Raw genomic sequence first — 14,709 nt, forward strand, 5'->3', positions numbered from 1 at the left:
TCAGAAGTGTGGACCTGTCCCACAGTAAACAAGCTAATATGTTCTGTTTAGATGTGGAAAAAGTACTCTCCCTCCCACCTATTAAATCACTAGGAAAGCTTGAAGTGAAGAAACCGAGGAACTAGTACTGCACCTCAGTGCCCCGTCAGACAAGTCAAGGCAACTATATATGTTATTGAACATAAACATTTAAAGAAGATGGATTAGCACTGTATGTGTTCCCCTTGTCTAATGCAGGCAGCCACCTTCATATTCAATGTTTTAAGCTACACAATTAGTTAACTTTCTATTTTGCATGGAAAACCTCAAGGACTTTATCACCACAAAAGTGATTTCTTGACAAATGAGGCTAAACAAAGCAGTAATGTAACTAAACTGCAGGTAATTCTTAATGTTAGATTTGAAAAGGAGTGTTCTTTCATGGAGAGAATTGTAAATTTAGTCTGCATTGTCCTATTGTCCCTGCTGCAGTGATGTAACAGGTGCTTGATCCATCTGAAAGAAAAAAATGCTCATTTACTTTAAAATTGTATCTTGACTACAGCAGTGAAATAAGTAACTAATTGTACTTGAATTACCATTCACTGGTTAAAAGTTTTGGGTAGGATTTTCAAAAGCTACTAGTTTAGCTCTGTTTCCACTGTTTAATTGACACTTGAAATTCCCATGGTAACAGTACTGAACAAGAATGAATTGCAGGTATCTCTGCTTCTTGTTTCAATATAGCATTTGTTTTGGCTGCTTGACTACTGTAATATGGAAGACAAATCTCCTACAGCACACCACCTTAGGGTTGCCCACTACTGAAATCACAGACTCCTGATGTTAGAGGCTCTCTTCAGTTTCATAGATTCATTGATGCCAAGGCCCAAGGAGTCCGTTGTGATGATTTGGTCTAGGGGTTCTCCAACTGTGGGTTACAACCCTGTTTTGATGTGGTCACTAAGGCTGGCTGAGACTTGCTGAATACATGACTGAAGTTGAAGCTAGAGCCATGCAGCCCCCAGCTAAAGCCAAAGCCTGAGGGTGTCAACCCTGGATGACGGGGCTCAGAAGCCCTTGCACTTTATACTGCTACCCCAAGGATGGCAGGGCTGAGGATTCCATCGCCCCTCCTGGGGGCAGGTAGCAATTGTCAGGAGGTTGTGGTGGAGTGAAGTTTGAGAACCCTTGATCTAATCTGACATGTGTACTACAGGCCCCAGGATTCTCCCAAATTAATTCCTGGAGCATCTCTTTTAGGAAAGCACGCTACATTCATTATAAAATTATCGAATGGTGGAGAAACTGCCCTTAGCCTCAACAAATTAGGCCAATGGTTAATTGTTCTCTGGCTATGTTTAGATTGCTGAGAATTGTTGGCAAAAGATGCAAATTGCACAATACACTTGTGTACCTCCTGACAACAGTTCTTTTGGAAGAGGCTTTCCCAACATTCGGCCCATCCACACAGGGCCAAATGTCAGGAAAACCTCTGTACTGCCACACCCCTTCTTCCTTGTGGAACGAGGAAGATTGGGATGTTGGCAGAAAGCATCGGATATGGAAGGCCAGAGGTCTCCTGACAAAAGCCTGCAATCTAGACACAGCCTCACTGTTACAAATGCACGTCTTACTTCCAAACTTTGTTTAGCTTTAATTTCCAGCCATTAGCTCATGTACTTTTCTCTGAGAGACTCAAGAACCCATTATTAAATATTTGTTTCCTGTGAGGTACTTAAGAGACTTAACAAGTAGTCCCTTAACTTTCTCTTTGCTAAACTAGGGGGCTCCTTGAGACAATCAGTATAAGGCAGGGGTGTGCAATAATTTCTGATGGAGGAGCTACTCTAAGAATTTGGTAAGTGAGCAAGGGCTGCACATTCCTATACTGATGGAAAGGTGCAGAAAGAAGGTTGGGGAAGGGAAGTGGGATGCAGGAGCAGATGTGGGTTCTGAAGAGGTGGGACTGGAGCAGAAGAGGGTGCAGAAGGTTTGGGTTATGACCTAAGACAAGGCTAGAGGAGAGGGTGGGGTCGGAGGTGCCAAGTGTAGGCTCTGGCAAGGTACATACCCTAAATGGTTCCTGGCCAACACTACAGTGGGACATTTGGGCAGGTTCTCTGCCTGCCACACCCTGCTCAAAGCAGCTGGCTGCTGGGGCCAGCACTTACATCTCTGCACAGTGTGTGCCATGGGAGGAAGTGACTCCAGGAGCTGCCTGCAGCTGTAAGCATGGCCAAGACATCTCCCATCTGGCCAGGTGGAGCTGCAAGGACTGTACCCTCTTCCTTATCCCCTTTTCTCCTGGCAAGGGGCATGTACCACACAGACATACACTGGCCCCAGCAGCTGGCCACTTTGAGCTGTGTGTGTTGGGGAGGGGCAGGAGGTGGTGAAGCAGGCAGGGAGCTCCTGTTGGTTCTGCTGGGCTTTGGGACATTGGTGGCCCAGAGAACTGCGATAGGCTGGATGCAGCCCTGGGCCATAGCGTGCCCGCCTCAGCTGTGAAGCATAGTTTGTAATCCTTCAATACTCTTGGAGCTCTTCTCTGAACCCTCTTCAGTGTTATCATTACTGAACTGTTGCCAGTGGAATGGGATGCAGTATCGCAACATTGGTTGCATTACATGCCAAATACATGAGTGAAATAAACATTATACTCTTACTTGAGATTCCCGTTTGTGCTTTCAAAGACTGCATTAGCCCTTTTAGCTGCACCATCACACAGAACTCTTGTATAACCAATTATGCTAAGAAGCAGCCAATGTAAAAGATTTGGGGGCTGATGTGACTAGAACTCACCCTCCTCATGTAAGCATGGCCTGCAGCCTTGAGTCCAAGATGTATATTTACATTTAGCCTGTTAACAATCTACAGTATTTGCATGGGCCTGTCTTACCAAGGCTGTGGGTACACTACCTCTCCCTTTCGGAAAGGGTATGTAAATTATGACCATTTGAAAATACAAATGAGGCACTGATATGAATATTCACCACCTCATTTGCATAGCAGTAGGGGGCTCCCCAGCCCATCAAAAGTGCTGATTTCAAATTAAAAATAGCTGTGTAGCCAGCATTCCTTTGAAAGAGTAGACCCAGCCCCAATGAACAAGTATGTTTATTTTCTCCTTGACCCACAAAGCCTTTTCCTTTAGATTTGAGCATTCTATACAAAGAGTTTAAGACAAAGAGCCATCCCAGATGCTCCTTACAAAACACGTCTTGCATAGACAGTACTCACTCTTTTCATATGAGCCAATAGCGTGCTGATGCACTTATAACCTGCCCTTCCCCGAATTTTATATCTTCATTAGGTGATGGTGAGAAGATACAGAACAGCTCTTTAAGCCATCTATACTGTCCCTTGTGCACAGTGACTGGTCATGTGTTGACTAAACAGGCTATAAAAACACACATCTCAAGCCTTCCATATGCTGACTGGTAGAGTCATAGTGGAATCAAGGCTGCAACTAGGTCCAGGGTCACGAATGGGAGAAAAGATCTAACAAGAGGATTAAGTGACCTGCAAGTGTTAGGTAGTATCACAATGTTACTCTGCACTCCCACTCCACCCCACCTCTATTCCTCTTTTGTGAAAGAAATAACATTAATATTCACTTGTGGCAGCAGGACAGACATCTTTCCAACAGTTTGCTGTAATTCTTTTAGGGGGGTTGACAATACATATGCTCTCCACTACCACACATTGCCATCTTTACAAAAAAGTTCTTTACAAATGGAGTATTTGTTTAAAAAAAAAAAAACAACCAAAACAACAAAACCAAAACCCCACCTTTGCAAATTAGAAATGCAAGATTTTTGTGCAGTCATGCCTGCAGATGAGTAAGCGGATAAGCCACTTTGACCAAGATCTCAAGAATGAAATGCTGGACAGAGATCAAAAACATCACATTGATGCTGCATGACCTACCTTAATCTGATTCTCTTTGATGATAAAAAAAACCCAGTAGTAATTGCAGATGCAAACCTTTATGTACCACTATCACTAATTGCTTTGATATGATGCGTATCTTCAAAAAGCTACCAATACAGCTTACCGTTTTACATTATATTTACATCTTTATTACAGAAACTGTTTTACTAATGAAGTAAAATATATTTTACTAGTGATAATATACACCTTACAGACAAACAGCATCTCTTACGTCATGTCAGAAATCTGTATTCAAGCAAGAGGGGCTACATAGATGACGACTTATACCTTTTATTTGTCTGGTTTCACTTTCAAGATGCTAGTCTTGAGACTTAGCCTTGCCGAATGAGAACTTATGGTACCTTTTGCTCTGCAGGATTAAAACACATTCAAAATATTAAAAATTCTAAAGGAAAAAGTAGTAAGATTAAAAGTTTATATCACATATTGATTTTCCTAGTATGCAGATACGGAGAGAGAAACATTAGGTTTGCGTGTTGTATTAACAATTCACACACAGGAAGTTATTTTATAAGAAACTGTCCACAATGCTTTCTGCCCAAAATTATTGGGAATAGCTAGGCAGTGGTATGTTAATATTCATGGGAAAAATAGGGCACGAGTCAAAGTTAGTTCTCACTGTCTGAGCAAGCAATGTGTTGCTTGATCATAGTTCTCCATCTGTCTTTCAACATGACACTGGTTCGGTTGTTGAAGTCGTAATGAATTAGAATTTTATTCCAGTTTCCCACTCCAAATGTCTTCACTCCATCCTTCAGTTTCTTGTCTTCTTCCCAAGTCCATCGCTTTAGAAAGAAGAAAACAATTGTACACGCTAAATGTTCTTTGTAGAAAGGTCTACTTCAATGCATTTAGGATAAGTCCAAGAAATGTTCATTTTCATACCTCCCTTCCTAAGGTACATGCATTCATATAGTGCTACATTAAAGACAGGTGTAGTCTACGTTTCCAGGTTACATCTAGTACTTAGGGGCTATGTCTACACGTGCCCCAAACTTCGAAATGGCCATGCAAATGGCCATTTCGAAGTTTACTAATGAAGCGCTGAAATGCATATTCAGCGCTTCATTAGCATGCGGGCGGCAGCGGCGCTTCGAAATTGACACGGCTTGCCGCCGTGCGTCTCGTCCAGACGGGGCTCCTTTTCTAAAGGACCCTGCCTACTTCGAAGTCCCCTTATTCCCACGAGCTCATTTGCATGGCCATTTCAAAGTTTGGGGCACGTGTAGACACGGCCAGGGAGATACTTTCCTGTTTGTGTTTGGAAGATTTACACACAACAACATAATAAAGACACTGTTTAGAATTTCAAAATGTACCTCTCACCTAGCGGCTTTCAAATTTACTAAGCAGCCTAAGCTTGGTAGGCTCTTGAAAATGTTATCAGTGATGTCCAAGACTAACATTAAGTGATAAACATAATGACCATTAAGATATTAAACAGTACTTAATAGGATACATCAGTAGCTGCTTCTGTGACAGCTTCATTTGAGAAATATTAAAAGGAGACACTGCATATCAAAACCAAAAAGGTATTTCAAATGTCTGTCCTTTTCACGTTTAGTATTTTTCATTCAGGATTTTAAATGTAAGCATGTATATTATTTCTGTTTAAGACTGGTTAGCAACATGTGTAAGGTCACACACAGCAGCTGCTCACTTCAGTTTTAGCCCTGTGCACTAACCAGAAGACCATGATATCTCTCAACTAATCTAAGACTTAGCTGTATACTGTGTATTTTGCCTAATTAGCAGAGGTCCACAAATACAAAATTAAACATAAAATTAACTGAGTTATCAGAAATGACACAAAAGAAGTTCCAAACCCAGTGACGCTAGAGACATCCCCAACTCGAATCAATGGAAAAAAGGTCTTAAGTCATCAAGCTAAAGGCCAGAAGGGACAAAAGATCATCTAGTATGACCTCCTGTACATTACAAAACAACAAAATCACCCAGAATCACCACACAGTAATAAACAAAGCAATCAGACCAAACTGAATCAGGCTCAATAAAAACCCATGATTTAAAATGAATTCATATATAAACTCAGGAACACTTTTAAAAGAAATCTATTTGACACTCACTATAATGTACTGAAATAATAAGCTGTACAATTTTTCTGCTGAAGATCAACACAAAAAAATGGAGGAAGTCAAAGGCTATGCACCTGGACTCAGATTTTGCTAAAGTGCTAAATTGACTTCACATAGCAGTAACCTATTCTGCATATGCAATGAATAGTTCTTTCATTTCAGATTATTCAAATGATTTAGTTCAAGTCACCAGTTCAAGGTGGCCAAGCAGGTCACATCTGATGCCCATGGTGTCCACTTCCCCAGCAGCAACTGTCAGCAGTGTAGATAGCAAGAAAGTGAAATGCTATACAAAAAGGTGCTCTTTTCATGGCACGAGGAGGTCACACTAGAAGACGTAACTTCATTTACATACATGGCACACAGAGTTGCTGCTCAACTGCTCATGCAGCCCATGTGACTGAATAGTTGATTTAGAGTCAAGAAACCAACTGGGAGCTGCAAACCAGGAATGTTATTTTTCTTCTTCTGATTTATGAAAAAGGACAAACAGAGGAGGATAAGCTCTGCTACAGGCTGAGCCTTTCTAAACCAGGACATGCATGTCTGGCAACATCTGTGGTCTGGCAGCACCACAGAGGTTCCTAGACCAGAGAGCCCAGGGAGTTCTGACAGCAGGAGGGACAGCATCTGGGAGCCCGGCAGGGGCCAGTAGCCTAGCCAGGCCACTGGCAGGGGCTCCAGCAACAGAAGCTCCATGGTGACACCAGGGCTGGCAGCCAGCCAGGGCCACAAGTGGAGCTGGTCTGGTGGTCAGGGGCTGGCTGGTAGCGGGCGCAGAGCTGGGCAGAGAAGTGGCAGGGTTCTCAGACGACCTCCCCTGCTGTAGCAAACTCCCTCGTTTGGGACCAGTCAGGTCCCCTGGGTGCTGGACCAAGGAGGTCCAACCCATAGTTCTAAAATCCTGAAGAACAATCAGTTCAATTTACTTATTGCAGATAATATTGTGTTTTATTAATCAGTTAGTTTTGGAAGTAAAACATTTTGAATTTGTATGTATCTAGCATATTTAAGATATTCTGTATTAAACCTATTTAAAATGCTATTTTTGGGTATTTTTAAGTCAAATTAGCATTTCCATCCAACTAGCGTTTGACTCAAATCACAAGTTAAATATACCTAGTTTATAAGAAATGCACCATTTTCTAATAATTCAAAATAAAAAAATGACAAATTTGAATAAAGAAATTATATAGCTCAGCTTTCCTTAAATGTACATAGTATGCTGCATCCTCCTGATTAGTAAAAGAAATACCAAGCTTAGCGTAAAGGCTCAGTTTGGATTAAAAAAAATCAACATGTTTGAATGGTTACCAATCAATGAGAGTCAACCTAATGTTAGTAAAAAGCACAAAAGCAAAAATATACAAGTGTGTTTAAACCAAGGTTTCCTGCTTACTTTAATTTTAATCATCATTAAAATTATGTTTTAAATCAATCTGCCAGGAAGTAAACACAACGTTCTTGTGTACATGACAGCAATTTAACTGTCTTTTCAGCAAATAGGAAAAGCAAAATCCAGAACACAGGCCTTTCTCTGGGAACTCCCTCCTCAAAACAATAAATTTAAGGGAACTGTCAACTCAAGTGCCCAGCTGATCTCAACTTGCAGGGTAAAGTATGGAGAAGGCTAACCTCTAAAACAGGGCTCAGCAGCCAATCGGAGGCAGAGTGCCAAAATTTGACCTTTTGACCTCTGTGTACAGTCCAAATCTCGGTGATATTTTTTCAAGTCACTATGTCACTAAGTCACTGCTTACAATGGCTTAATTAATAAATGAAGACAGAGCTTTACCGTTTAGGTGGGGATTAGTAGTGTTAGCCGGTCTTCTGTTAATTCACAGGTGGCTTGGCTCAGAGCAGCGGTTGGCAACCTGTGGCTCCAGAGCCGCACATAGCTCTGAGGGGTCACTCTGTGGCTGTGAGAGCTGCCTCCGCTGCCTCCAGGTTTGGCTCTGGAGGTGGCTGCCACCGGCACTTAAACAAAATATAAATTCAGTTGTGCGGCATTGAACAAACTGAATTTAGTTTTGTTGTTTAAGTGGCAGCAGCTGGAGCCGCTAAGCCATCAGCTACAGCAGAGCAGGAAGGCTGGAAGGGAAAGCTGTCTGGGCAGAGCACCACCCCACCCCTAAGCTCACATGAAAGCTGGAGGAGGGGCGGCCGAGCCTGCCCCTGCTGGAGGCTGCGCAGCCACGCTGAGAGGGAAGTGGCAGTGGGGAGCAGCAGCAGCTGATGCAGGACTATGTGCTGAGGTGAATTAAGTCCGGAGCAGGTGGGGGGATTCAGAGGGTTTAATCCTGGGGGGAAGGAGGTTGGGGCTCTTAAGGGTCAAGCCTAGAAGTGTGGGGGGTGCGCAGGTTGCAGCTCAGAGGGGTTAATCCAGGTGATGGGGGGCCAGGTTTGTGGCATGGGGGGTAAAGCCTGGGGACGGGGCAGGATTTGGGGGCTGAGTTGGGTACAGTCTGGAGATGGGGTAACAACTTCCTTACTGGCACAAATCATTATCTGTGCACTGTTCTTAAAATCGGGGTGATAAAAAAAAAAGTTTGACATTATTTATTAAGGACTGTCATATTAATGTGCATTGTGGCTCCTGAAGGATTAATTTTGGAACTGAATTTGAAAAAATGTCTCTTGCCCAGCTTCATGCTCCCAGAAGGGGCAAGGCTGGGGGGCAACCCTCAGCACTGTGCCACCCCTCTCCTGACCCCTCAGAGCTGGCCAGAGCATGCCCCTCCAGTGGCAACTGAAGGGCCCAAGGCTTCAGCTGTAGCCACAGCAGTAAAAAACCAGTGGCTAGAGAGCCCAGCCCTTTTGAACTGCTAGGCCCTGGGTCAACTGCTCCCTTGTCCTCCCCATCAGCAGGCTTATGCATGCAGGGCAAACTAATCTTCAAACCACTCTGAGCAAGAAGGAACTAAAATACACCCCTCAACTTTTTACTGTTACCTTCTTCATTCTCACACTGCACTGTTTACATCACCCCTTGCTGTAACATATTTTAAGTAACACTGTAAGCTGCTTAGAGCAGAAAACTGGATCAACTAGGCAACATCTCCAGCAAGAACAAGCGGCAGATTTCACAAGTAGCTCCTACCTCCCTCTGCTTCTGCCCTGTTCTTTCATAATGTGAACACATTAAATGTAAGTCTCCATCTACTCAGTTGTCATTTTCAGCCCAGGACCATAACAAAATGTTTTAATGATACAGGAATAACCCCTAGTGGGTGGGTTATCCTGGCAGGGCTGCCAGAAGGTTAATCACAGCACTACTGGCACTCTAAACCTAGAGTTCTCAACCTCTCTCTTTAAGGCTCCCCAACATGCTATAAAAACTCAGTGACCACTTGTGCCACAGTAACTAGTTTCCTGCATAAAAAAGCCAGGGTAAGAAGTAGGGAGTAACAATCAGGACAACCGCCTAGGATCCATCCACATGAACCTCCTCCCTAACTGCGGAGCTACATTGCTCATGCTTTGACTTCAGCCTCAGGCGGCAGGGATCAGGGACTTGGGCTTCAGCTCCATGCCATGGGGTTTGGCTTTCTACCCCGGGCTCAGCAGGTCTAATGCTGGTACTGCTTGGCAGCCCTCTAAAACCTGCCTACAGCCCAGGGGGTCCCAAACACTGCACTAATCTATGTGACTTAATTCACCAGACCCTTCCTTACTCCTGTGTATTATTTAAGAATAACATGATAGCACCCAGAAGGTACCAATAGCATAGGAGCTTCATTATGTCCAGAGCTGTAAAAAACAAAAGACACCAACCCCACTCAGTTTACAATCTAAAAATATTTCCATTTCTATTTCAAAGTTGGATTTCTGTTTCGAATGTCAAGCTCTCTCATGCAGTTTGAGAGTGTCCCCTTCCAAAGCTCATTCCTAAAATGTAGGATGAAGGACTCTACTTCAAGGTACACACTGAGACACTCAATAGGTTACATTTGTTCAGGGCTAGAATCGTTCCAGGTTAACAGGTGGTAAGTAGCAGCATTAAACCAAATGGTGAACATGCCCACAAAAGCAGAAGGTGTAAAGTCAGCACTGACCCACAACTGAGAAGTTGGTATCAAATAATTACAAAACCAAAGCTAACTGTTTAAATCCTCTGTAACATGCTACTACAAATTCCTCTTAGAACCTTTGGCTGCTTATATGTTGCAGTGATCTTTTGAAAGAAGATCTGGAAGAGCTCTTTTGATAGAAGGCATCCACACAACCCCAGCTTTTTCAAAAGAATGGGCCAGGGACCAAAAAATCCAGCGCTATGAGGACTGCTCTTCCTGATCTGGGAGTGGAGGAGGGCTTCTGAAAGAAGAGCTGCATTCTTTTAATTTTGGATTGAAAGAGTGAAATTTGTGTGTGGATGCATTGTGTTTTTTTGAAAAAGCGCCTGATTTTCCAAAAGAACTTGTTATACATAAAGGCTGTATCTACACAAACAAGTATTGCACATCCTTACAATTTAAGTGGAATCCTTCCCACCAAACCCTCAGAAATATCTTCTTCTTTGACAAGTAAATAAAGGTCCAATTCTGAATCCCTTGATCCATCTGCAAGCCCCACGGATTTCAGTTGGGCTACTAATAGGACAAAAGGATTTCTCACACAAAAAAGGGTACAAAATTGAGCCCCTCTAGCACCCTAAATCCTAAGTAAGTGGCATTTCCCTCTGTAGAAATTGATTTACTGCTGAGAGGCATTAGAAATTACAGAATGCTTCTTTCAATAGTGCTGCATCAGAGTGCAATACATGGCTTAATTGAAAAATGTTGCTATGAAAAGTTGAAAACAGGCACCTAATCATTCCAATGAAATGCCATTTATGAAACAGGAGCAAACAAAGCTAACATTGAAAGAGGGACTGCATGAAAACAGCGTTCTAGAAGTCAACAACCTCTTCTGTGACATTCACAGCATTCTTTCAGGCATGCAGACAGTCTTACATAACCCACATAATTATTTCGATGAGCGGACAAACTTTTTGGAATACCAAAAAATTACACTGGATAATAGAGATACTGAGAGATCCCACTGACAGGACTACTCTGCAGAAATAGCTATGGGGTCATGAAAGCAACTGCGTATAATTTGATTTGCCCTCCCCGCCACTTATGTTCTTTATAAGAATTTAGAAATTCAACAATTTTCCTCCAACTCCTACCAGCTTTTATCCATTTCTCTATGCTAAGTTGGGTTTCTGTGCTTTTAAATGAGTTGACTTTACAAGACAGTTAATAACTTTAACTATCATAGCTTCTGGTCTTCCAAACATCTCTTTGCATGAGCATCCCTGAAATCAGCACAAGTACAGGAAAGGTGTTTGTAATTAACTACTGATGCAGAACTACCACAGCAAAGAATAAAATATTTATAATATATGCAGCTATTCAGCATTAGTGGGCAGTAAAAATTCAGGAGGCACAATAGTTTTTTTTAAATCTTGGTGCAATGTGTCAAAATTATTCACATTAAGTGGCAGTTTTTGCCACTTCAGAAGTGAAACAAGAAATAGGGCATTGGCGTTGAGCAATTTTGCTATGTTTCAGCAAGAACGGAAACATATATTTTAAGGCACAGACACATTGTCAAACATGATTCTGGCATTTTGTTGTGATAAACTAATGCTGGCTGCGTCTGTAGCTTCTAAGGTGGATTGTCAGACATACAACTATTTGGGAAGTTTTGGCCACTGTTAAACACTGCTTCGAAATGAGCTGTGTTTCAACTCAATGTTTTAGATGTAGGAAAAAGGCTCCACATTAGTCTTTGGGTATGGATGTGAGTAGCTTAACAATGCTATTCTTATTAGTAGGTGGTCTAATCTGAGGATTGGCTGTAAATTTAACCAGTGCTTAGACTTCAATACCAGCTGTTTATAAAAGGGAGGAATAAAGAAGCCAGCACGGTAAACAACAGGAAAGTTGTTCTCTCTTCTAGTTATTCTGAAAGAGTCATAAAAATAAATTATTCATTTCCTTCTGAACTCAAGATAAAAGGATGAAATAGCCGGTGTCAGATTGTTGTAAAAGACAGCTTGGAGACTCTCACACATGATTTACAATGCTTTTATGCTATCTGGTTGACTCTTCAGAATGCCCCTCAACGCTGAAAACTGAAGGCTATACTCTAAGCTTTACAAGAATATTTTATCACTGCTGCAAAGGTCATCATGACAGGCATTTCAGATTAACTGTATATGAGATGTATTATTTCAAAACAACAGAGTCTTGTTACCAAAGAAAGTCAAGTGAATTTTAAATATACCTTTCATAACTTCCTTATATTAAACTAATATTTTAAAGTTTCCCACATCTATGTGGTACTTCAGTTTGTGTCTGATGTAATCAATGTTTAAAATAGTGCCTATAAACAGATTTCTTCATTTGCTACATTGGTAAGGATTTATGAAACACAGGATCATGGGAAGTTACATGTTATCACCTGCAATAGGTATACCATGAAAAGTCCATCTCATGTATTTTCACCCTCACAATGGAGCATTTTGTTCACAAATGTGACAGCCCAACATTAAGCCACTGTGTGACAAAATCCTTGATGCTGGCTTGTCCAAAGCTGCTGCAGCAATTGCTGTCTTGAAGTTTAACCTAGATCAGGGTGAGCGAAATGTGGAGTGGACCTCCTCTGAGGGGCATCGAATTTCGTAAGGCTGCTAAGTCTCAGGATCATCCATCCCATTAAAAATGTTGAAACACATTACTGTTTTTATGTATATGTATTCACATTTATATACTCAATAATAAAGTTTTTACATTCTACACACTTATTTGCTGACACATGCTAAAAATATTTTTTTTCATAGGAACATAAGCAAAATTTCTGTTGGTTTGGATTAGATTAGATGGGTGAGTGGACCCTGCTAATTGCAGGGATGAAAAAGCGGGGCCTGATGTAAAAAGTTTGCTCACTCTGACCTAGATCATATTAATTAGGTATTATCTAGTTCCAAGTGAATAAAAATAGATTAAAAAAATCTGTTTTTGTTTTAATTTTAAACACAAACACACTATGTAAACTTAGAACCTCATAAAAAAATGAATTAATGGTTCTAGTCTGACCAGACTAACCACTAGCTCTTGCTTCTTGAAAGTTCTGGGCTTTCAATTTCTGTTTCTCAGCAAACTAAAAAGCAACATGCGCAAAGACAAACAACCTCAATGGGCTTGTTTTTGCTCTGTGCTTTTGTGGTAATTGACTTTGCCCAAGCACTGCAGAGGAGTTAGTTAAGACACTGTCTTAAAGACAGAGAGAGACAATATACAGGAAAGGACACCATCAGAGAAAGAAACAGCAGACTGCACTGGAAAGAAGAAGGGAAGACATTCAGCACACACATAGCTTCTTATATTCCCCCACACTTTTGCCACAGAAAAACTGTCATGGCTGACGAGTATAACAGAGAACCTATCTAGGAATATTTTGAAAAAATTTCATTTTCTGAGTAAAAAAGAAAATTTGTTCCCTGAGTAAAAATGGAAAATGTGTCACATGTAAGCAGTGCAAGATCATGACGCCTACTTCCAAGAATGAAACATCTTAAGGAAAACTGTTTACTGGGAGAAAATGATGTGGATATGGCTAAGTGGATCAACTGGTTAGTAATTTAAATAATTCACTTTGCAATGCATCATTCTTCAAGACTCTCTCTGTGCCTTTCAGTCTAAGTGTGATTTGACAAAAAAATTCCCAAGCTAGTTGTGGAGTTGGATGTTGTTAGAAAACAGTTTAGCTTAGCTAATCCTTATGTTTTGTTTAATTAGTTAACTAGGTTTAGAATCTATCACTCAAGCATACAATACAGAAGGCTGTAGCAAGGGAAATCTAATTGCCAGTTGCCACTGAGTGTCATTTTCTTTGGAAAGTCTGAGTTTCATGAATATTAGAAATATGCGGCACAGTAACTATATATTTTATGATATATTTTATTTCCTTTGGTTGCATACAATACACATACATTTTAGAGACTAATTATAGGTCCATTTACAGTATAAAACCACACACACCTGTTTTTTTCGTCCAGTTTGCCTGCGAGACAGAGATTTTCTACCATTTTCTTTGTTCTTCAAAACACTGAGACCTACATTAATCAGTTAAGAACACAAAGATCGATAAATGTCAACATTCTGCACCAAATTCTCCACTGTTACATTTATGCCTGTGAGAAGGGAGAACAAAGCAAGCAGAGAATACTACTACTTGATTTGTAAGTCTTTTACATCTACTTTGGACTACTGTTTAGTGCCTGCACAAGATAAACATAGTGGAGAATCTGACAGTCTACCAGTGTACTAAAAAAAAGAATATGTACAAATGGCCACTAAATTCTTGTGAGAGTTTTACACCTTGTACTTTAAATGGCTGTTAAAACAATAATTCTGAACAGCATTAAACTGTTCTCTATTATGAGATATAAAAATACAAAATCCACCTTTTTACTATTTACATTCACCTTTGTCCACCCGCCCATCTCCCCTGCAGCTCAACATCCTAAATCTATGCAGCTTTGTTACACCTGTTTTTTAAACAGCTAGTCGTGGCCTACCTGGATCTTGCTCCCCCACAGAATGAGGAATTTCTCCCCAGAGTTGTCCTGGTCAACCCAGGATAGGCACTACTAATAGCTTTCCTATAATATCATACTCTAAAGTAC

General features: G+C 41.2%; 1 protein-coding gene across 3 annotated transcripts in view; it reads right to left on the reverse strand.

The window, feature by feature from the left end:
* Positions 1-103: 103 nt before the first annotated feature.
* The window catches only part of TERF1 (telomeric repeat binding factor 1), a 44,583-nt gene continuing 29,977 nt past the window's right edge, over positions 104-14,709 (reverse strand). For 2 of the 3 annotated variants that reach the window (XR_012644408.1, XR_012644407.1), the window contains 4 exons: positions 14,063-14,136; positions 4,556-4,721; positions 4,204-4,285; positions 104-495 (listed from right to left, as the gene is read on the reverse strand). Coding sequence is in view for 1 of the 3 variants with exons in the window: in XM_074987078.1 (XP_074843179.1) it covers positions 4,269-4,285; positions 4,556-4,721; positions 14,063-14,136 (257 nt within the window). In the remaining 2 variants the exon portion in view is untranslated. Of the gene's footprint in view, positions 496-3,919; positions 4,286-4,555; positions 4,722-14,062; positions 14,137-14,709 lie in introns of those variants that run through there. The other variant, XM_074987078.1, reaches the window with a different exon arrangement.

This window comes from Carettochelys insculpta, chromosome 2 (genome assembly GCF_033958435.1).
Source record: "Carettochelys insculpta isolate YL-2023 chromosome 2, ASM3395843v1, whole genome shotgun sequence".
In the NCBI taxonomy this organism is placed as follows: domain Eukaryota; kingdom Metazoa; phylum Chordata; order Testudines; family Carettochelyidae; genus Carettochelys; species Carettochelys insculpta.